The sequence below is a fragment of the Chiloscyllium plagiosum genome, unplaced genomic scaffold (assembly GCF_037043375.1).
Source record: "Chiloscyllium plagiosum isolate Xiang-an unplaced genomic scaffold, Cpla_swu_hap1 HiC_scaffold_37, whole genome shotgun sequence".
NCBI classification, from domain to species: Eukaryota; Metazoa; Chordata; class Chondrichthyes; order Orectolobiformes; family Hemiscylliidae; genus Chiloscyllium; species Chiloscyllium plagiosum.
Genome location: NW_028270175.1, coordinates 28,224,486 through 28,248,394, shown reverse-complemented (window position 1 = coordinate 28,248,394; position 23,909 = coordinate 28,224,486). Strand labels below are relative to the sequence as shown.

The window sequence follows — 23,909 nt, the reverse complement described above, 5'->3', positions numbered from 1 at the left end:
CTCAGCAGCCCACGTGTGTCATTGGCTGCAGAACCATGCACACAAAAGTTGTCATTTACACTTGCAGAGTGAATGTGCAGAATTGCTGAAATTTCACCACAACTTTGCAGGAACAGCGGGTGGTGCTATAGGGATCTGCAGGAGGAGGGGGAGAGACTCGTTCTCTTGCTCTGTACAAATCTGGCGGGTGGGAACATGACAGTGCAACCAAAAATATCACCCCAGATTAACCCAATGCGCATGAGCTTGGTCTCCATTTGGTTAGTGTGGGGAGCCAGCCGGCAGTGAAAGGGTTACCTCTGACTTTTTCGCTTTTGATTTCGATCAAAAATTAACAGGTTGCACTCCAGTGGAAGGGAGGTTGAACATTGTAGCAGCTTTTAATCCCCTCAGCTGCCCTCAATCTTCCTCATTTATTTATTAATGATTCTGCGTTGTGGTTTGAGCTCAGACTGACTTTGCACCTCTCTCTCTCTCTCTCTCTCTGATGCTACAATCGACAGCCGTTACTGTTGTGGGTGAGACGCAGGGGTTTAAGTCGCTTGCTTGCCTTCTCTGCTGCTTCATCTCTCCCTCCTTTCAGCTCCGAGCTAATCTTAAACTGCTGCCAAGGCCAGTTAACACACCGACTGGGGAAGCAGCCTGTCTGAAGGTCAAATCTCTGGGCTGCAGTGAAGGATCAGAGAGCTCCTACTGAATGTTGACAGCAGAACAGCCAGGCAGAGGAGGGTTGACTGCCAAAACATTGGAAGATTATTACTGGGTTTGGAGTACTGAGTGATTTGGCGAGCAGACTGTATGGTAATGGGAGATTCCTGCGAGCACAGAGAGCTGTACAGAGACAGCTGGTGTTGTGGTGTTGAGGGATCAATCAGTGTCTGATCTGCTCCACTAACCAAGTGCTTTTCATTGCCGCTCCTGGCCTGCAACTACAGCCAGAAAACTTTTCAGAGCCCTGTGGTGTGAGGTGACGGAGAGGAGCTTTGGGAACAACTCCACACCCCCTCCCCCCCCAATACATGACTAAAGACCGAGCAGCGATGGACATGTCGACAGCAGAGAACAACACCACCTTCGCACACGTCTTTGGGCACCAGTGTGAGGTCATGCAGGCAGGTCAGTCAATGTGCCTTTGCATTAATTTCAAAATAATTGAAATTTAGCAGCACTAAATTATGCTGATTTTCCAGAAGTTGTGTGTACGCGTGTGTGTTTTTAACTTGTTTGTTCTGGGGTGCTGCTCCCCCCATCTCTGTTTCCATAAGGATTTAGAATGTCGCCCATGCCGTTTGGTGACATCTATCTCAAATTCAAACCCGCCTTTGATCTCTACCCCCTTGACATTTGTAAAAATCTGTGGATCTCAGTCTGTGGGGAAGGCAGCTTTCCTGTTTGGGCACCAATCAGTCATATAGTCATAGAGATGTACAGTGCAGAAACAGACCCTTCGGTCCAACTGTCCCATATCCCAACCTAATCTAGTCCCATTTGCCAGCACTTGACCCATATCCCTCTAAACCCTTTATTTTCATATGCCTTTTAAATACTGTACCAGCCTCCTCCACTTCCTCTGGCAGCTCATTCCATACACGTACTACCCTCTGTGTGAAAACATTGCCTTTTATATCTTTCCCCTCTCACCCTAAATCTATGCCCTCTCGATGTGGATTCTGCCCCCCCCTCCCCACCTTGTCTATTTATCCTATCCATGCCCCTCATGATTTTTATAAAGCTGTATGTCACTCCTCAGCCTCTGACGTTCCAGGGAAAACAGCCCCAGCCTATGTGGCCTCTCCCTATAGCTCAAACACTCCAGCCCTGGTAACATCCTTGTAAATCTTTTCTGAACCTTTTCAAGTTTCACAACATCTTTCTAACAGCAGGGAGACCAGAATTGCACGCAATATTCCAAAAATGGCCTAACTAATGATCTGTGCAGCCACAATATGACCTCCCAACTCCTGTATTCAATGCTCTGACAAGGGAAGCAAAGCATAAAGGGTGGGGAGCATGTGCAGATATCTCCATGACGATGGTTGCTTGGTGCCTGGCTCCCTCTGCGCTCCTGTGCTTTAACTGATTGTAGAAGGGAGTATGCACAGTGGACCCACGTTCACACTGTCTCATGGGAGGTGACAGCTCTAAGACTGTCCAGTGGCCACTATCAAGGGCAAACTTCCTAGAAACTGCCAATGTTTTCAACTGGAAATCATTGCAATCCTGACTTGACTCCGGGGGGGGCGTGCGGGACTCATGTGAGGGAACGGGTGTTGCCTTATTCCCACTCCCCAACTCTCCCCCCGCACCAATCACTGCCCAATGGCCATTCGTTAATGTACAAGCAATCCCTGCCCTGTGCTGTTTTGTTAATCGCAACTGAAATGTGATAACTGGGGCCTACTGAAGGACACGGAGGAAACTGTAGGCCAGGATGCCCTCCCCGACCTGTTACCCGGGGCACCTTCTCTGCCTGAAGCCAGGCCTGCCTGACTGGCACCAAGACCTTCCCCATCGAGGAGGGCAGGGAGGGGGCTGAAATGGCAATTGAACCCTGTGCTATACGCACTGAATTTTGCACAGCAGCCATCCTGCCGACTGAACCAACTCCCCCCACACCCAAGGAATCCATTTTCACATACGTCTTGCAGCTATGACGGTGCAGGCAGTCACATCTATATTAACTGGGAGAAAGTGAGGACTGCAGATGCTGGAGATCAGAGTCAAATCAGGAAGATGTTGATGAAGGGCTTACGCTCAAAACGTCGACTCTCCTGCTCCTCGGATGCTGCCTGACCAGCTGTGCTTTTTCAGCGCCAGGCGTTTTGACCTTGCACCTGTATTACCAAATACCGAGCTCATGAATGTTGCCATAGGTGAATAGCCTGCCAACATGTGTGGAATGTACATTGCAGTTAAAGAGATGTGGAATTGCCAATTGCAGTCATTCTCAGTCCTAACACTTCTCCGTTTTTTTGCTCTTACTAAAAGGCTTATGGGTTTTTGCTCAAGAACTGGGTAAATGTACATCAGGTACATTCCAATATCGGTTTTGGTGAATTGAAGAAAGCGATAGATGAGGGTCCAGGACATAATAGCTCCCACTTGTGAAAGGATTGAGAATGGGACGACACCGATTTAAAGTAATTGGCAAAAAGAAGGAAAAGTGACACGAGAGAAAAGCGTTTCCACGCAGCAAGTGGTTCAGCTCTGACATATCCTGCTGGAGAGGGCAGTGGAGACGGTTCAATTGAAAAGGAGTGAAATTGTTATTTGGAAAGGAACAATGTGCAGGGTCACAGGGAACAGATGGGGCAGTGGCACTGAGGTGCTCGTTTGGAGAGTGGGAGTAAATACAATGGACTGATGGCTGTCTTCTGGGACAATTTGTGATTTAAGATCTGAAATAACTTCATGTGTAGCAGATACAATTCCACCTCTTGTGGTGTGTAAGTTCTAGCCCTGATAACTACAATGTTGCCAGCTGCTGATTTCTTAAGGGACTGTCTGTAAATGCAATGAAATATAGCCAACTTTAGGGAAAATCTTAAAATGTGCTAGGGTGAAAATATTTGATTGTGTGGGGAGGAGACGTTGCCCATTGGGAACAGATAATGATGGGAATGATCATTTTCTCTTTCTGCTGGAAACAGATGGACAGATACTTAACTCACCAGCTGCATTTTGAAGTTAACCTGTATCTATTCTGATGGTTCACATGATGTATCCTTCTGTCTCTCAATAATCCTCACTTTCCAAATGCAGCAGCAGCCTGTGGTATTATCAGTGCTCTTTAGTCTGATTGGATTCCCTCCCATTAGTGCCAGGGAGTGTAGATCTCTCCTGCTGTGTTCTTGGGATGGAAGCTTGTGGTTATGCAAAGTCTCTCAATGGCTTTAACCCCTCCCTAACCCTGTAACCTCCTGCCACAAACGACTGAGCTATCTGTGCGTTGTAAATTACAATCGCTCCACCATTGGTGACTCTGCTGTCGGGTATGTGGGCTCCAAGCTCTAGAATCCCCTCTTTTCCTCTTTCTGTGTATCTCCACCTCGCTTCGTTCCTTCTTAAGATGCTCCTCAAAACCTACCTGGTTGACCAAGCTTTGGGTCACCTGCCCTGATCTCTCTCATGTGGCTCAGTGTCATTGTCTGATAAAAGCTCCTGAGAGTTGCCTTTTTAGAATGTTTCACATATTTATATAAGTGTGTTCGAAGTAAAGTTGTGGCTAGGAGGCAGGGGAATGAAGGGGTGCTGTCAGATTATTTCCTGAGGCCTAACATTTGATATATTTCTGGGAATGAAAGGTAGATCTGATGGAGTAGAGGAAGTAAATACAAGGAAGGTGAGTAAGGGCACCATTTATTGCTCCATCAGCTTCCAGAACAGGATGGGAAGCTGACTGGCCTTCTGCAAGGGTGAAATAAAAGGCCTTCGGGAAAGGATAGAGACTGCGAGAGCAGCAGGGGAACAGAGGCAGGCCATGTGGGAAGCACTGGTGATGGTGGACAAGCAGGATTTAACATTGGGAACTGGTGGGCAATGGGTTGGTAGTAGATTTACTGTTGCAAGTCTTAACAGGAACAGGAAAGCACTGCACACGATGGTCTTCCTCATGGGTTTCTCTAACCAGTGAGCTACATTCAGAACTGACAATGACCAATAAACGTTTACAATTAATTCCGTCTACGTTTTGTTTAAAAACCAAAAGAACTGCGATGCTGTAAATCAGAAACAAAAACGGAAATAGCTGGTAAAGCTCAGCAGGTCTGGCGGCATCTGTAGAGGGAAATCAGAGTTAATGTTTACGGTTGCGTGACCCTTCCTCAGAACTGAACTGTTTGTTTGTAAAACCAATGTTTAATGGTTGTGAATTTACTCCACCTCCTCCTCCACCTTCTAGAAAAACCTAGAAACGACCAATTCCCTGAGCCTGGCATTACTGTCTCACTGGGATGAGGTGGGACAATGTGAATGGGTTACATTTCACTGCACAACACCAGCATAAGGTGCACCTTCCTGTGAGCTTGCTGTAAAGGGTCCCCAATATTAGTATTTTGTCCATACTTGAACCCAAAACCTTAAGGAAATCACTGCAAAGTATTCCTTACGTTCCCTTCTTTCAAATACAGAAAAGATTGACAAGGATGTTGCCAGGGTTGGAGGATTTGAGCTATAGGGAGAGACTGAATAGGCTGGGGCTGTTTTCCCTGGAGTGTTGGAGGCTGAGGGGTGACCTTATAGAGGTTTATAAAATCATGAGGGGCATGTATAGGATAAATAGACAAGGTCTTTTCCCTGGGGTGGGGGAGTCCAGAACTGGAGGGCATAGGTTTAGGGTGAGAGGGGAAAGATATAAAAGAGACCTAAATGGCAACTTTTTTCACACAGAGGGTGGTGCGTGTATGGAATGAGCTGCCAGAAGAAGTGGTGGAGGCTGGTACAATTACAACATTTAATAGGCATCTGGATGGGTATACGAATAGGAGGGTTTCGAGGGATATGGGCCACGTGCTAGCAAATGGGACTAGATTAGGTTGGGGTATCTGCTCAGCGTGGATGAGTTGGACTGAAGGGTCTGTTTCCGTGCTGTACATCTCTATGACTCTATGACTCACTGTGCTGAGGAGGGTGCAGTAAGTAGGATTCAGCTTGCAGCATTTCACTGAGAGCCTGACCTCTCCAGTACTCTCTTTACAAACAACAATGTTCATTTACTCTCTACGAAGGACTGGTGGTACACTGTGCAAGAACACAAGTTACTCAATAACCACACTCTGTCTGGAGGAGCCAAACTCCTCCTGATGATCAAATCTGATTTGCATCAAACGTGGACTGAGACCTCTGAGAAAGAGAGTTTGGTTGAAGGCCACGTTGGCTTAACCCTTTCAAAACTGCAACATGATGAGGGAAGAATTAAACATTGTTCTTTAGCAATTGTTCTGTTTCACCATCCTGGAGTTCCTTGTAAATTTACCTTTGAATTAATAAGTAAATGATGGTGATGAGCCAAAGCCCAAAGGGCAGGGCAGCAACAGAGCAGAACAGAGAGAGAGAGAGGTGAAATAAGTTTAAGCACAAGTGGTGGTACTTGAACTGAAGAAAGTAAGATGGAGGGAGGCTGGCAGTTTCAGAGTTTCTGAGGTCATCCAATTAAAGAAACTAAGTGCAAGACATTAATTTGTCAACCGAATTTCTGAGATTGCAACAGTAGTGAGAAACTACCCCTGCCAACAGCCACTGAAATGTTGAGTGGGACGCCAGCCATTTTCCATTGTTCGCCTCCAGATCCAACATCCTCTGAAAGATTCATCATCCCTGTTTCTACCCAAGCCCAGTTTTAACCATGAAGTGGATACTCAAAGCTCTCCAGTAGGTGGGATTGTCATAAAGTAACCAGTTTAAGGAGTGTTGAGGAGTGAATAGATGGGACGGAGAAACCAAATTTCTATGGTGGAGTTAAATGTGTGGCAAATGTTAAGCACATACAATATTGTGTTCTGGTGAGGTCACAGAAACTTAGTATTAGATGGGGAGCATGATAGGTGAAAGGTAAGATCCAGCAAAGACAAATTTCTTCCTCAAGTTTCCTTAGGGCTAATTGGACATTCATGTGGAACGCAGCGCCAATGATTTCCAAGGAAAGCTGTTGGGGTGATGTATCCCAACTCTAAAGGTTTGTGATGGGCTGGGATCCCTCAGCAACCACCATTACTAATCCACTGGGAAGCTAAGGACCTGGTGGCGATGAGGTGACACACTATGAAACCAAGTCACCATGAGGTCCTTGACCTTGTCAGCTGCGAAAATGGTACAATCTGAAGGTTGAAGAGAAAAGTCAAATTTATCTCGCTTGCTCTGGGACAAGCTGGTCCAGCAATGTTTGGCTGAATTATACACAGAAAATGTTGCAACAATAAAGAGGGTCTAGAAGAGAGAGAGAGAGAGAGAGAGAGATTCAAGTTTAGGTCTAGTCCCTTCAGAACTGCGAAGGTGCAATTCAAATAAAATCCTTCGGTCCTGTGCTCTGCTGATAAACACGTCCAGCATTTCTCGATCCACTTTTTATTCATTCTGTTTGTCGCTTTCAGTTCTGCCTCCTCATCGTACTTTGAAACATGTGTCTATCTCTGAATGCAGCCCAGAACGTGACGACAGAATTGGTGAGATCAGTCTCCCGAAGTATCAGCAGATCTTGTGGCCAGTCTCCGGGACAGCTAATTATATGGAATTTAAGTACACAAACCTCCTGTTTTGTGATGTAGGTTCTAATCCAACTAGCCTGTACCAAGACTTGTGTTCCACCCAAGTCTTCTCTGCACTGCTTCATGCAATCCTATTGGTGGATCTGTCTATTCCTTTCTCCTGCATCTACCACTTCAACGTCCTCCTAAATGCATGTACGGACTGAATCTTTTCGGGCCCTGTACAAGACAGGCTGTGGTGAGAATGCCAGGTGACTAATGGGAGGCAATGGCCTAATGATGTTACTTCGAGACTATTAATCCAGAGACCCGGTAATGGTCTGGGGACCTGGGTTTGAATCCTGCCATAGCAGATTGTGCAAATTGAATTCAATAAAAATCTAGAGACTGCGTCTAATGATGAAACTGTAATCAATTGTTGGAAAAATCCATCTGGTTCACTAATGTCCTTTAGGAATGGAATCTGCTGTCCTTACCCAGTCTGGTTTACATGTGGTTGACTCTTAGGAGAAAGTGAGGACTGCAGATGCTGGAGATCAGAGCTGAAAATGTGTTGCTGGAAAAGCGCAGCAGGTCAGGCAGCATCCAAGGAGCAGGAGAATCGACGATCCGGCAATAGCCCTTCTTCAGGAATGAGGAAGGACTCATTCCTCATTCATAAAGAAGGGCTCATGCCCGACACATCGATTCTCCTGCTCCTTGGATGCTGCCTGACCTGATGTGGTTGACTCTTAACTGCCTTCTGGGGCAGCCAGAGAAAGACAATAAATGCTGGCTCAGCCTGTATGTCCACATCCAATGAATTAAAAAAACAGATCTATGCCAAGACTCCCCTGTAAGCTGTGCAGCCATTCTGAGGTCCCGTACATGCCAATCACAATGCCAACACACTGACATCTAGTTCTGGAGTACAATCCTACACGTGTACCTTGGAGGTCTGGGCACAGGGGGGTGTTGGAAGGGGTGGAATTAGACTGTGTATTGTCACTTGCCTCATCAATGTGTAGCTTCCTACCTGCCACCTGCCATGGGGAAACGTGGCATTGACTGTTCCTGCTGTGAAGGTCAGAATGGGTATCTGTTGAATCCTGCTCACCACCTCGAATGCCAATTTGGACAACTTTCACTAATGTCTCAGAGCATGTCCCACGGACAACAATTGCTATGCCCTGCATCCACAGACATGGCATTCAACATGTACCAACCTCTCTGCATCATTGTGGTACATCTCTGATCCACTGACAGTATGCTCCTACACTGCCATGCAGGACCTCAGCATATTGTAGTGCTGCAGCTAAGACAGTGTGTGCTCAGGGGGACACACCCAGTTCCCAGACTGCATCTGCGGGACAATTACTCGCTGTCTTAGTGTTCACTCTCATTGAGTGGCCTTGGATGCACACAGAGTACCCACGCTCTGCTCTGCCCTAACCTGCCTTTTCACTCCTGGAGCTACTGGCCTTACAGTATGTGTGTCTTGCCTTGTTGGAGGAGAAAGTGAGGGCTGCAGATGCTGGAGATCAGAGCTGAAAATGTGTTGCTGGAAAAGCGCAGCAGGTCAGGCAGCATCCAAGGAACAGGAGAATCGACGTTTCGGGCATAAGCCCTTCTTCAGGAATGAGGTCTTGCCTTGTTGACTAGCACAGAGACCCAGTCAGGAAGCTTGTCCTATTTCCTCATTCATGTCAAGGGAGGAACCCTTCAGGAGGAACCCTTCAGTCAGGGTCCTGGCACATACAGCCAAGGGCAGCCTCTGATACCAGAGCAGGGGCTTGGACACAATTGGTCAGTTATTCAGGGCATCAGGGTCAGCGTCTACCTGTGAGGGGTGAGGCGATGATGTGTCAAGCAACCCGCCACCGCTGTCTTGGCTCTTTCTGCCCTATTGTGGGGCTGGTTTGTTTTTCTCTCAGAACAAGAGAAAGGGAGGGATTGAGATGTAAACGAGTGACACACCTGTTAGTGCTGGTGCGTGGGGCAAGGTGTCCCGATTGAGTGAGTAGGCAGCACTGAATCAATGTGGGGAGGGGGTGGCATGCTGGGTGGGTGAGAGTGTGGGAAGATGCTGCAGGCAACAGGGAGAGGGGCAGAGTGGTAACCTTGCTGGGAGTTTGGTAAGATCATATGAGAAATCCTGCTCGGGCTTACAGAGAGGACTCCTCAGTGAAACTTGCCAAAGCTGGCATTTAGCCAAAATATGTAAGATTTAACTCTTTATTAATTCACCTCTGCTGCATGCGAAGCTCCTCTTGAATCCTTTATTGGTGAATTAATGGCTCCTGATTTTGATGTTCTCCAAAATGGAATTTCTGTTCTTGTCCTGTAAAGCTGCTTCAATATTTTAATCACATCAATTGGGGGTGCCACTTGGCACAACAGGTCCATACCAACCCTCTGATGGGTAATCCAATACGAGAGACATCAAATGTTACATGTAACTATTGGCATGGGATCAATGGAAAGGAAATGGTGGTTTGCGATTGTTTTGAATTAGACTTTGGTTCAAGATAGTCAATTGAAGTACACCAATGGTTTGGGATTGAGGGAAGACCCTCATTAAGTTTACAGATAAATGGAGATAATTGCTGGATCATAAATTATCATACTGAATTCCAAATATCATTTATTAAATGCTGATTCCATCAACATGATAAATTCCGATCTGATTCAGTGCCTTGCTTTATTGTGAATCAATCAATCCTGATCAATGTCCCTGCTGTCTCTGCTAACTTTGATTTAGGTTCACTAGTTGATTGCATTAAGTGAAGTGTAATTGGGTTTCAGCACGGATACCTCATTCCCTGAGATCGAAATAAGATTGAGGGCCAGTGCAGAATGACAACATAATAGCCTTCAAATGATCTTGTACAAATGTATCAGCACCCTGCACTATCGCAAGACATTGTCTTTGCCCGTAATAAAGTGAATATTCAGTAAGGTCAAGAGTTACAGGATGGCACTGAAGGTGGTCAGGACCAGAACATTTTAGGCCCTACAATAATAATTGCTAACATTTCTATACTGCATAAAGTATTTTCTGGTGATTAATGGGTACTTTGAACCTGTTAATAGAACTCCTGTTAAACTACACATTGTTGTATAATTTTGACCACAACACTCCGAATGTAAATCTGTTACTGAGCTGGCAAAGACTGGCCGTTTGCAATGTATTGGACTCTATTCTTGTACTTACACACCTACAGTTATGTGGTTTCCACTCCATCTCCATCCTGGCTACTGCCTCAGGCTTAGCTGAGATGTTCAGAGCCATTCCAGAATCAAACTGTCAGGGGAACCTTGTGACAATCGCCCCAGTAATGCCACTTTTCCTTCTTCCTCCTGCATTGCCATAAGGTAGAGTTTCCCATCACTCCTCTTGAAAATGACCTTTCACACTTGATAAGATGCACATCTATCAACACAGTTCAGGCCTGTGGCTAGATTTTAACTCTCTGAGCTTGATGACAAGAACCAGATGCCCAGAGCGGAAATTCTAGTATAACCTGAGTATAGCCCAACTGGACTGAATGATAGCCATCCAAGGGTGTCACTGGTGGAGATCAGAAATATTAGACACAGACTCTTCCACTGTTTGGCATTCCATATTCTGTGCATAAAAATAGCTACAAGTTTAAGACTTACTCATATTAAAGCAAGCATTAGAATTGCAGCATTGTACCTGATTTGTGTATCATAGAATCCATACAGAGAAGAAACAGGCCATTTGGCACAACAAGTCCACACCAACCCTCTGAAGGGTAATCCACCCAGACCCATTCCCCTACTCTGCATTTGCCCCTAACCAACACATCCCTGAACACAATGGGCAATTTAGCGTGGCCAATTCACCTAACCTGTGCATTGTGGGAGGAAACTGGAGCACCTGGAGGAAACCCACGCAGACACGGGGAGAATGTGCAAACTCCACACAGACAGTCACCCGAGGCTGGAATCGAACCCAGGTCCCTGGTACTGTGAGATAATAATACTAACCACTGAGCCACCATGCCACTCATGTTGAATGTGTTTTCATATAGAGGTGTAATTTTAAAGAGCCAACACACATTTCCTGCATTCGCAAGCAGCTCTTTTACATTGTCCTGCATTGTGCTGCAATTTGGATACAAATTGACTTGCAAATGAATTCTATTCACAATCTGGGACTGCCTGTAATCATTTAAATAGTTCAAGTAATAACCACCAATTTTTTTATTCTTTGAGATATGGGCACCTCTGGCTAGGTTGGCATTTGTTGCTCAACCAGAAATGGCCTTGAACTCAATGGATTCCTCAGCCATTTCATAGGTTGGGGCTGGAGTCACATGCAGGGCAGACCAGGTGTGAAGAATAGATTTCCCTCTCTAGCTTCCCCATTACTTTAGTTTTAAATTCCAAATGTCACCAATTGGATTTAAATTCCACCAACTCCCAAGTTGGCATTTAAAACCATTCTCCTGAAGCATTAATGCCTGGCTCTTGAGATGAGAAATCTGGTGCCATTGCCACTATCTGCCCGTATAACATTGGGGAAGGTGTCACAATGCTACAAAACAGGATGGTGGTTACTAACTCTCCCTAGCTGACTTGGAAATGTTCAGGAGCAATACTTGAACCAATGAGGCTGGCACAGACTCTTAGTTACTTGATTTTGATTGAATTCACTTTGGACCAATCGACAGTTTGGTTGGCAAGTGTACAAGAATGAACAGACCTTCCCTCTGGCTAGACCACAGCGTTGTGAACATTGTGAGCTTTAAAATACAAGAACAAAGGGTGCCCAGTATCAGAACAGGGACAGTGTAATTCACACTGTCCAGAATAAAGCTGAACATTTTAGCAACCTGAGTCTGGGGTCCTCTGTGTTGTCAACTTGGGTTTGGTATATTGTGTGATGCTAAATTACATTTGTGTTTGTGTGATATTTATTGTCCCTCCTTCGTGATTGCTACTGGAAACCCCTTCCTAACTGGGCTGTTTGTCTCCCTACCCCAGTGGAGTGTAGTGGTTCACAACTCTACCTTGTCAAGGGCAGTTAGGGATGGGGAGTAAATGCTGATCTAACTTGCCATGCCCACATCTGTGGATGAATGGGAAAGTCTCTCCAAAACCCAAATGAAATATTTGGATGTTTATTTTATAGTGTGATGGAGAACATGAGTTCGAAATCACAGCAAACGAGAATTGAAGGAGGTAAGGATGCCTATTTGTTTAAAGTACTATGATCAACCACAGTCCAAAACATTAACAAAATACCCCTGATTCAACTAAAATGTTGCTGATTTATAAATAATTTGGAATTAATGCATTGTATAAGGTAGCTAGGACCTGAAAGGATCATCTGGCATCACAAGATGGACTGCACCAATCAGGATGTAAAGTACTAATCCTGGGAGGAGCTAGCCAGTTGCTGTTTCAGGCCAATGGAGTGAATAGAATGTGTACTTAATCTTAGGTTGAGTTTAAAAGTCAGCCGACAAACTTCAAACTTGACACCAGGGTATGTGTTACCATGTTAGTTGAAAAAGTGCCTTGGTTGGTGACAGTGAAGCAAAACTGCATGGTGCTGGCAGATCATGGCTCAAGATCAAAAGACTCTTAAAATATTGAAAACCAGTATGATGTGGGACTGATGTACATGATCAGCAATGACTGCTTCTCATTTCTGAGCAGAAAAGCGTGCTTTGCTCTTAAACTTTATGCTGAAGAACATCAACCAGCTCAGACGCCAAGATCAGCAGAACTTGAGTCAACAAGAGGAAGACTTCATAGAGTCAGCAAGCACTTTTCTAAGACCTAAAATAAGATATGCCTCACCTGGGATTAATTTTCCTTCATGATTGCTGCTGGAAACTTTTTTGTGACTGAGAGAACAAAAGGTACCCCTGATTTTGCAAGTTTGGAGGCAGTATTCAGTTTTCTCCCAGCTGCAGGCAAATCTACAAAATCTGATCACTAGCTATCCCTGATACCACAACCACCAGAGGTTAGTGGCAGACTTTTGATACAGTCAATTTGCTATTTACGAAAAACAATCCCAAATCACAACAATCAGCTGTACTCTGACTCTGTTAAAATGATGATATTATCAAGAGGAATCGATGTGTGAATGACAGGATCACGGGTGAGTGTACTTCCTTACCACATAACAGGGAGATAGTGTTACTGAAAGAATTCATCCCCTCTGACACAATTTGAGAAACTTAAAATCTTCAAAGGGATAAACGTTCAAAAGCAACATTGGCGCCAATGTCCTCTGCAAAGGCCATTCTAGAAGTCAAAGATGCACCAGGATTCTGGTGTGGCAACAAACTGTATCGGAATATTTAATCCTCAAGCAATATGCACAGAAAGGTTATAGAAGGACATGGGCCAATGGCAAATGGATCTCAATCAGATTGGGATGTCAGTTTGGTGCAGACATGTTGCATTAAAGGGCCTGTTTCTATGCAGTATGACCCTATGACTCTAAGCAGCAGACTTGTCACCCAATCAATAGACAATAGGTGCCGGAATAGGCCATTCTGCCCTTCGAGCCTGCACCACCATTCAATATGATCATGGCTGATCATGCTTAATCAGTATCCTGTTCCTGCCTTATCTCCATAACCCTTGATTCCACTATCCTTGAGAGCTCTATCCAACTCTTTCTTAAATGAATCCAGAGACTGGGCCTCCACTGCCCTCTGGGGCAGAGCATTCCACACAGCCACCACTCTCTGGGTGAAGAAGTTTCTCCTCATCTCTGTCCTAAATGGTCTACCCCGTATTTTTAGCTGTGTCCTCTGGTTCAGGACTCACCCATCAACGGAAACATGTTTCCTGCCTCCAGAGTGTCCAATCCTTTAATAATCTTATGTCTCAATCAGATCCCCTCTCAGTCTTCTAAACTCAAGGGTATACAAGCCGAGTCGCTTCAGTCTTTCAGTGTAAGGTAATCCCGCCATTCCAGGAATTGACCTCGTGAACCTACGCTGCACTCCCTCAATAGCCAGAATGTCTTTCCTCAAATTTGGAGATCAGAACTGCACACAGTACTCCAGGTGCGGTCTCACCAGGGCCCTGTACAGCTGCAGAAGAACCTCTTTGCTTCTATACTCAATCCCTCTTGTTATGAAGGCCAGCATGCTATTAGCCTTCTTCATTACCTGCTGTACCTGCATGCTTACCTTCATTGACTGGTGTACAAGAACACCCAGATCTCTTTGTACTGCCCTTTTACCTAAATTGATTCCATTTAGGTAGTAATCTGCCTTCCTGTTCTTGCCACCAAAATGGATAACCGTACATTTATCCACATTAAACTGCATCTGCCATGCATCTGACCACTCACCTAACCTGTCTAGGTCACCCTGTAATCTCCTAACATCCTCCTCACATTTCACCCTGCCACCCAGCTTAGTATCATCAGCAAATTTGCTAATGTTATTACTAATACCATCTTCTATATCATTAATATATATTGTAAAAAGCTGCGGTCCTAGTACTGATCCCTGCGGTACCCCACTGGTCACTGCCTGCCATTTCGAAATGAAGCCGTTTATCACTACTCTTTGTTTCCTGTCAGCCAACCAACTTTCAATACAAGTTAGTACTTTGCCCCCAATACCACGTGCCCTAGGTTTGCTCACTAATCTCCTATGTGGGACTTTATCAAAAGCTTTCTGAAAGTCCAGGTACACTACATCTACTGGATCTCTCTTGTCCATCTTCAGAGTTACATCCTCAAATAATTCCAGAAGATTAGTCAAGCATGATTTCCCCTTCATAACTCCATGCTGACTCTGACCTATCCTGTTACTACTATCCAGATGTGTCGTAATTTCATCCTTTATAATAGACTCCAGCATCTTTCCCACCACTGAAGTCAGACTAACTGGTCTATAATTTCCTGCTTTCTCTCTCCCACCTTTCTTAAAAAGTGGTACAACATTAGCCACCCTCCAATCCGCAGGAACTGATCCCGAATCTATCAAACTCTGGAAAATAATCACCAACGCATCCACAATTTCTCGAGCCACCTCCTTCAGTACCCTGGGATGTAGACCATCAGGCCCCGGGGACTAATCAACCTTCAGACCTAACAGTCTCTCCAACACCAATTCCTGGCAAATATAAATTCCCTTCAGTTCAGGTCCTTCAGCCACTGTTACCTCAGGGGGATTGCTTGTGTCTTCCCCAGTGAACACAGATCTGAAGTACCAATTCAATTCTTCTGCCATTTCTTTGTTCCCTGTAATATATGCCCCTGTTTTTGTCTTCAAGGGCCCAATTTTAGTCTTAACCATTTTTTTGCCTTTCACATACCTAAAAAAGCTTTTACTATCCTCCTTTATATTTTTGGCCACATTTTTTCTCTGCGTATTTCCTTCTTAGTAATCCTCTGTTGTTGTTTAAAAGCTTCCCAGTCCTCCGTTTTCCCACTTATCTTTGCTATGTTATACTTTTTCTCTTTTAACTTTATATGTTTCTTAACTTCCCTCGTCAGCCACGGCCACCCATGCCTCCTCCTAGGATCTTTCTTCCTTTTTGGAATGAACTGATCCTGCATCTTCTGCATTATACACAGAAATATCTGCCATTGTTCCTCCACTGTCATCCCTGCTAAGGTATTGCACCTTTGAACTTTGGCCAGGTCCTCCCTCATAGCTCCATAGTTCCCTTTATTCAACAGAAATATTGTCACTTCCGATTGTGCCCGCTCCCTCTCAAATTGCAGATTGAAGCTTATTGTATTATGGTCACTACTTCCCAATGGCTCCTTCACTTCGAGGTCCCTGATCAATTCTGGTTCGTTGCACAATACCAGATCCAGAATTGCCTTCTCCCTGGTAGGCTCCAGCACCAGCTGTTCTAAGAATCCATCTCAGAGGCACTCCACAAAGTCTCTTTCTTGAGGTCCAATACCATCCTGATTCTCCCAGTCTACTTGCATGTTGAAATCCCCCATAACAACTGTAGTAATCAAGTCATCAGCCATTTATAAAGTCCAAGACTAGCAGAGATGGGTAGTATAAACCTACTTTACTTACCAAGCAATTACGTCAAAAAAGAATTACTAACCAGATGGGGTTGGGGGGAAATATTATGAGGCAGTCATAGAATCCATGAATTGTGGAATCAGGCCATTTGGTGCGTCAAGTACACATCATCCTTCCAAAGAGCATCCCACCTCAGTGAACTCCCTATCCTATCCCTGTAACCCTTCATTTCCCAAGGCTAAACCACCGAGCCTGCACATCCCTGGAAACAATGGATAATTTCTCATGGCCAATCCACCTGACCTGCACATCTTTGTGACTGTGAGAGGAAACTGGAGCACCAGGAGGAAAACCACACAGACGTGGGGAGAATGTACCAACTCTACCTCCACAGTCGCTTGAGGGTGGAATCAAACTGTGAGGCAGCAGTACTAACCACTGAGCCACAGTGTCACCCCGTCAGTCCCTGAAAGAGTTAATTGGCATCACCAGATAAACTCTACATGTTAAGATTTAGTGGCCTCTTCCTGGGAAGCGCTGATGGGAGTTCAGTGTGAGAAGTTTACAATATAGACCTTAATAGTGAGTTAAGCCTGATGTCTCAAATGAGACTATCGTGTATCTCAGATTTACTGTAATGAGCTATTCAGTAATATCTGATAAAGAGACGCAGAGAATTTTAGCCATAATATATCTTAGAACAAAGATGACGTCTGGGCATCTATTTGATTTCTTTATCATAGACTAATACCAATGAAAGAATGATGACAGTGAGTTGTTTAAAATTCATTTCACCTCACCATTCTAACATGTTGGCACTGTTGGTATGCAACATTACATAGTGTGTTGTTGTGGTTCTGTTCGCCGAGCTGGGAATTTGTGTTGCAGACGTTTCGTCCCCTGTCTAGGTGACATCCTCAGTGCTTGGGAGCCTCCTGTGAAGCGCTTCTGTGATGTTTCCTCCGGCATTTGTAGTGGTTTGTCTCTGCCGTTTCCAGTTGTCAGTTCCAGCTGTCCGTTGCAATGGCTGGTATATTGGGTCCAGGTCGATGTGCTTATTGATTGAATCTGTGGATGAGTGCCATGCCTCTAGGAATTCCCTGGCTGTTGTTTGTTTGGCTTGGCCTATAATAGTAGTGTTGTCCCAGTCGAATTCATGTTGCTTGTCATCTGCGTGTGTGGCTACGAAGGATAGCTGGTCGTGTTGTTTCGTGGCTAGTTGGTGTTCATGGATGTGGATCGTTAGCTGTCTTCCTGTTTGTCCTATGTAGTGTTTTGTGCAGTCCTTGCATGGGATTTTGTACACTACATTGGTTTTGCTCATGATGGGTATTGGGTCCTTCGTTCTGGTGAGTTGTTGTCTGAGCGTGGCTGTTGGTTTGTGTGCCGTTATGAGTCCTAGTGGTTGCAGTAGTCTGGCTGTCAGTTCGGAAATGCTCTTGATGTATGGTAGTGTGGCTAGTCCTTTGGGTTGCGGCATGTCCTTGTTCCGTTGTCTTGGCTTTTTTTGTGTTGGCTTTTTTTTAAGCAACATACAGCAAGTAACAAGATCAAAGTCAAACTTGCTTCAGTGATTCCTACACCCCATCATTGTACTTTGGTTCCAGGGAGATGGCTGACTCCGCAAAAGCCATTGTACAGATCAGTGGATATCAGAAGCTGCAATGTGAAGTGTCCATCAATCTTCTCCCCATCCACTCCCCTGTTTATGTTTCTCTTTCTGCTGCCTCACCCCCACCCCCACCATCCGGTTTCTTTCTCTCTCTTTCACTTTCTTGTTCTGCTTCTTTCTGCCTCTCTCTTTGTTCCTTTCTCCCCAGTTGCTTTCTCAGGATTTCGAGTTTCCTGACAGATTTTCTTGGTCCGAACATTGTTATCCTCTCAGGTGGTGAGTTAAGTGGTGTTTCCAAACAACAAGAATCCCACCCAGCTTCAGACAATGGAGTTTAGTTGTAAGTCACAACATCTGGGGTACGTCTGTGTGTGTCCACAGCGACCATTCCTCCCACATCACCATCAGCACCAGTGCTCAGGAGACTAATTGACAGTCTCAAAAGACCCAGTGCAGGAGAGTTGGGAGCCCCTGTTCTCTGGGAGTTAGAACTTGCCATGCAAATTCCCCTGATTGTGTTTTCTTAACAGATGTCTGCACCCTTGTGTGCTTCTCTTTGTCTGGAGGGAGGTCAATATAGTCCTAATGCTCAAAGGAAGAGACAGGATGGATCCAGGTAACTTTAGCACCATAGGTTTCATATTAATAACTGAAAGGATGCTTGAGTTGTTCAGGGAATACACTATATGATGGATTTGGCTAGCTCAGTTGGCTGGACTGTTGGTTTGTGATGCAAAGTGTTGCTAACAATTTGAGTTCAGCTCTTGCACCAGCTGGGGTTACCATGAAGGGCTCTCCTGCTGAACCTTTCCCCTTACCTGAGGCACAGTGATCCTCCGGTTAAACCATCACCACTCATCGCTGAGTAATGGGAGAACAACCTCAATGGCCTGGAAAGACTATGGGTGAGTAGAAAGTCAGGACTGCAGGTGCTGGAGATCAGAGTCGAGAGTGTGGTGCTTGAAAAGGACAGCTGGTCAGACAGCATCTGAGGAGCAGAAGAGTCGATGTTTCAGGCATAAGCCCTTCATCAGGAATGAGGTTTGTGGGCCGGGGGGGGCTGAGAGATAAATGAGAGGGAGGTGGGGTTGGGGGCAAGGTAGCTAAGAATGCAATAGGTAGATGAAGGTGAGGGTGAAGATGATAGGTCGGAGAGGAGGGTGGAGCGGATAGATGGGAAAGGTGTTGGACAGTTCAGGAGGGCAGTGCCGAGTTGGAGGCTTGGGACTGGGATAAAGTGGGGGAAGGGGAAATGAGGGATCTTTTGAAATCTGCATTGATCTTGTGTGGTTGCAGGGTTCCAATGCAGAATATGAGGAGTTCTTCCTCCAGGCGTCGGGTGGTAATGGTTTGGTGATGGAGGAGGCCCAGGATCTGCATGTCCTTGATGGAGTGGGAGGGGGAGTTAAGTATTCAGCCACAGGGCAGTGGGGTTGGTGGGTGCGGGTGACCCAGAGATGTTCTTTGAAACAATCTGCAAGTAGGCATCGTCTCCCCACTGTAGAGGAGAGCACATCGGGTGCAATGGATACAGTAGATGACATTGGTGGAGGTACAGGTAAATTTCTGTCGGATGTGGAGGGATCCTTTGGGGCCTTGGACGGAGGTGAGGGGAGTGGTGTCGGTGCAGGTTTTGCACCTCCTGTGGTGGCAGGGAAAGGCGCCAGAAGTGGGGTGTGGGTTGGTGGGGACCGTGGCCCTGATGAGAGAATTGCAGAGGGAATGGTCTCCCCAGAATGCTGATAGGGGTGGGGAGGGACATATACTTGTGGTGGTGGGCTCATTTTGTAGGTGGCAAATGTGGCGGAGGATGATGTGATGTATGCAGAGGTAGGTGGGGTGGAAGGTGAGGACCAAGGGAGTTCTGTCATTGTTGCTTTGGGAGTGGTGGGGTATGGGAAGTGGAGGAGATGCGCTGGAGGGCATCATCGACCACGTGGGAAGGGAAATTGTGATCTTGGAAGAAGGAGTCCATCTGGGATTTTCTAAGGTGGAGGGAACAGATGCTGTGGAGGCGGAGGAATTGGGAATAAGGGATGGCGTTTTTACAGGAGGTAGGGTGGGAAGAGGTGTGGGAGTCGGTAGATGTCCGTGATTAATGGAGATGGTTGCTGGAGATGGAGATGGAAAGGTCCAGGAAGGGGAGGGAGGTGTCTGAGATGATCCAGGTGAATTTGAGGTCAGGCTAAAAGGTGTTGGTGAAGCTGATGAACTGTGGAAGACTATGGGCGACTTTACCTTATACATAGAGAGGGACACCATGTGGCTTCACAAAATGGTGATCATGTCTTACGAATGTGAATATATTTTTCAAAGGACAGTGGATAAAGTAAGCCCAGCTGGCATTCTTCCGAAATGTCTTTGGTTGTTACCAACGCATGTTCTGTCTACAGAGTCCTAGCCTTTGGTATTGGTTGTAATATGTTAATCTAGGTTAATAACTGGCTAAAACATCATGGACAGATTGTAAACAAAAACTGAAAAAAACTGCAGATGATGTAAATCAGAAACAAAAACAGAAATTGCTGGAAAAGCTCAGCAGGTCTGCCAGCATCTGTAGAGAGAAATCAGAATTAACATTTCGGGTCAAGTGACCCTTCCTCAGAACAGTTCTGAGGAAGGGTCACTTGACCCAAAACGTTAACTCTGATTTCTCTCCACAGATGCTGCCAGACCTGCTCTGCTTTTCCAGCAATTTCTGTTTTGGTTATAAACAGATTGCAGAGGGATTTCTTTGGAGACCAGTCAACAGTTGTCCCTATAAGTATCAGCATTGGCATTGCTGTCCATCATTTATAATCAAGCTGCAGGTATTGGGAGTGTTGATGATGCTTGACCGGCAAGTGAAGTTTTACTTGGGAGAAGTGCGATCTTATGTATTGATCAGGGAGAATGTTGAACATAAACACGTCCTTCAGGGAATAGCATTCAAACGGGGAAGGAATGAAATATCAGATATTCGAGAGCATAGATATGTAATCACTGATGGGTAATGTTGTGAAGTGAAAGATGGAGCGTATGAGGTTCAAGGTGATTTGTATGACAATTAATTTTAAAAGAAAAACTTATTACTCAAGATGGCACAAAAGTTTCCTTCAAATTCTGTTGGATTGCTGTGTGTATTTGTGGTCTCTTTGTGTGGTCAGTGATGTGGCTGAGGCTTTGGAAAGCTGTAGAAGAGGGCCACAATGGTCATGCCAAGTTTGAAGAATCTTAGTTCCAAAATAGGCAAAAAAAGATGGGCTCTTTACATTTTGGAGAGTGTAAATTTTGGCTGATCTGATGGTGACTAGTATGATAATGAAGGGGGTATGTCAGATTTGAGTTGACTGTTGGTGAATAGCCAATGAATAGGTCAGGGAGGACCAGGGTTCATAACTATTAGTTATACAAGGTTAGGTTTAGGTTTGGCTATCGGGAGGTGATTCTTTTCCCAATGACCAGTGATAGCCTGGAACAGGCTGCAGTCCCATGCATTGAAAGAAGATTGACTGAATTGATTTCAAATGAGAGGTAGACCTTGTAATCTCTACTCCCACTGGAACACTACAAGAGGTTTGGGCTGTAAGAAGTTTGATCATTTCTTTTTCTCATTTCATTTTGATTGTTCAGGGATGAATTTTATAGATGTTTCCCACTGCCTTCCAAATTAACCTGGGATTTCTTTATCATTTCTCCTGGGTGATCCCATGGTTATGTCAGTATCATGGTGCACAAGGGACCTCCATTGTTTGTATGGGAAAGGATGGGTGAAACTGGAGGGTTTTTATTTTCTGTTAATTGTTCTAGTTAAAGACCATGTTTAGTAAGCCTTATTATTGGTGCTAACTCATTCAATCATTTTCTGATACCATGACGGATTTAACATTATTGTTACATGACTGTGACGCAGACTGGAATAGAACCCAGCATTAACAAACCTCAACTTGTGAACATGAAATTTATTTAAAAACAATCCTAAAGAGTTTTAATTACAATAATGGATACCAGGGAGTAATTTGAAGGGAGAATCTAATTCTGAGCTTTGGCTGATACAGGCAGGAGAATTAAAAGTGCCTGTAAAATTCTTTTGCATTCAGGGTATGTCAGAGCCTTTCAATTTACTTTGTGGTTTCCAGGGATCTTTCTATAAATAAATTACATCCAAATATTTGAAAGACAGACTGCTCACAGGGAATCAGTTCATTTTTAATTAAATAAAAACCAACAGTCTTGTAAACCTTTACACAAACTCGAGATACAACAGAGTGCCTTACAGCCAATGAGCTGTGATTACTATTGCACTATGGGAAAAATACAGCAGCCAATTTACACACTCTACACATCAGGAATCTGATGAAGGGCTTTGGTCTGAGATGTCGAATTTCCTGCTCCTCAGATGTTGCCTGACCTGTGCTTTTCCAGCACTACTCTAATCATGGTCTTTCACTAGAACAGTTAACAGCAATCAGAAATGAGCAGATCACAGGGGCCGGATCTTACCAGAAAGTGACTAACTGTCAGTCGCATTGAGTTTCACGATTACCTCAAACTTGCCTTATTAACGACCTATCCCTAAGCTATGGTGCTCTCCTTGTCTGATGCTAGCTTGATTCTCTCACTCGCTGTGGGGTGGAAGTTCTCAATGTCTGCGATATCACCATCACTGACCTCCAGCCATGCACCCTATTGAGTGTTGGCGTTCCAAAGTAGCCCTTCCTCATCGACATAGTGACCCCACAGCCATAAAGTAATGCCTCTGGGAGCACAAAGGCAGCACGGATGACACTTTCTTGCATTTTGAACTGGCTGTGCCACCCCTTTCACTGTTTAAGCACCAGACCACATAGCCTACCTGTACTTAGCCACATCCTTCTCTCAGTCACTGCTTATCTTTCCCTGATGCCCACTGTAGCTCAGCATTTGCCTCTGTGATCCTCGTTGAATTATCCACACTTGGCCTCAGTCAGCGGGTCACCCAAAATGGAGTCCACCAGTAATCATTCATGTAAGACATCTGGACAAGTTAGGGAGTGCTGAGAGAGCAAGCAAACAGCCCTGAGATCAAGTCTAATCTAATCTCTTAAAGCAATTAGATTAGATTAGATTCCCTACAGTGTGGAAACAGGCCCTTCGGCCCAACAAGTCTACACCGACCCTCCGAAGAGTAACTCACCAGTCCCATTTCCCTCTGACTAATGCACCTAACACTATGGGCAATTTAGCACGGCCAATTCACCTGACCTGCACATCTTTGGACTGTGGGAGGAAACTGGAGCACCCGGAGGAAACCCGTGCAGACATAGGGAGAATGTGCAAACTCCACACAGACAGTCACCCGAGACTGGAATCGAACCTCGGACTCTGGTGCTGTGAGGCAGCAGTGCTAACCACTGGGTAGGGATGGGAAATAAATGCCAGCCTAGCCAGTGATGCCCAATTCCTATGAAGGAATGTATTTTTAAAAATTCCCTAACCTGTAAACATTGCGGCAGAATTGCAATGAAGGGTACCGGTGAACTGGATCAGAGGTGTGTTGTAATGCTTCAGATGCCAATGTCGATGGATAGTTGCTTCCCATGCCCTGCAAACAGCAATTTACATTCATCAGGTCACTGCTCTGACTTTCATGTCAGGAGTCTCAGTGTCCAGTTGGCAGGAGCTGTCGTCGAGTCATACAGCACAGAAACAGACCCTTGGGTTCAACCAGTCCATACCGAACAGAATCTCAAACTAAACTAGTCCCACCTGCCTGTACTTGGCCCATATACCTCCAAACCTTTCTTATTCATGAACTTATCCAAATGTCTTTTAAATGTTGTAATGGTACCTATATCCACAACTTTCAATAGAAATTGATTCCACATGCAAACCACCTTCTGTGTAAAAAATTTGCAGCTCGTGTCTTTTTTAAATCTCTCTCCTCTCACTTAAAAAATATGCCCCCTAGCCTTGAAATCCACCGTCCTAGGGAAAAGACAGCTATCGTTAACTCTATCTACACCCCTCATTATTTTATAAACTTCTATCAGGTCGCCTTTCAACCTTCTCTGCTCCAGTGAAAAGTCCCAGCCTATCCAGCCTTTCTTTATAACTCAAACCTTCCATACCTGGTAACATCCTGGTAAATCTTTTCTG

General features: G+C 45.1%; 1 protein-coding gene across 6 annotated transcripts in view; it reads left to right on the top strand.

Moving 5' to 3' along the window:
• LOC122540243 (kazrin-like) overlaps nt 1-23,909 on the top strand; it is a 719,824-nt gene that overhangs the window by 31,525 nt on the left and 664,390 nt on the right. For 2 of the 6 annotated variants that reach the window (XM_087980529.1, XM_087980533.1), the window contains exon 1: nt 230-1,116. The exons of 2 other annotated variants lie outside the window; for them this stretch is intronic. In XM_087980529.1, the coding sequence (XP_087836655.1) occupies nt 1,020-1,116 (97 nt within the window). In that variant the 5' untranslated portion in view covers nt 230-1,019. Of the gene's footprint in view, nt 1-225; nt 1,117-23,909 lie in introns of those variants that run through there. 2 more of the 6 variants (XM_087980528.1, XM_087980534.1) reach the window with 2 other exon arrangements.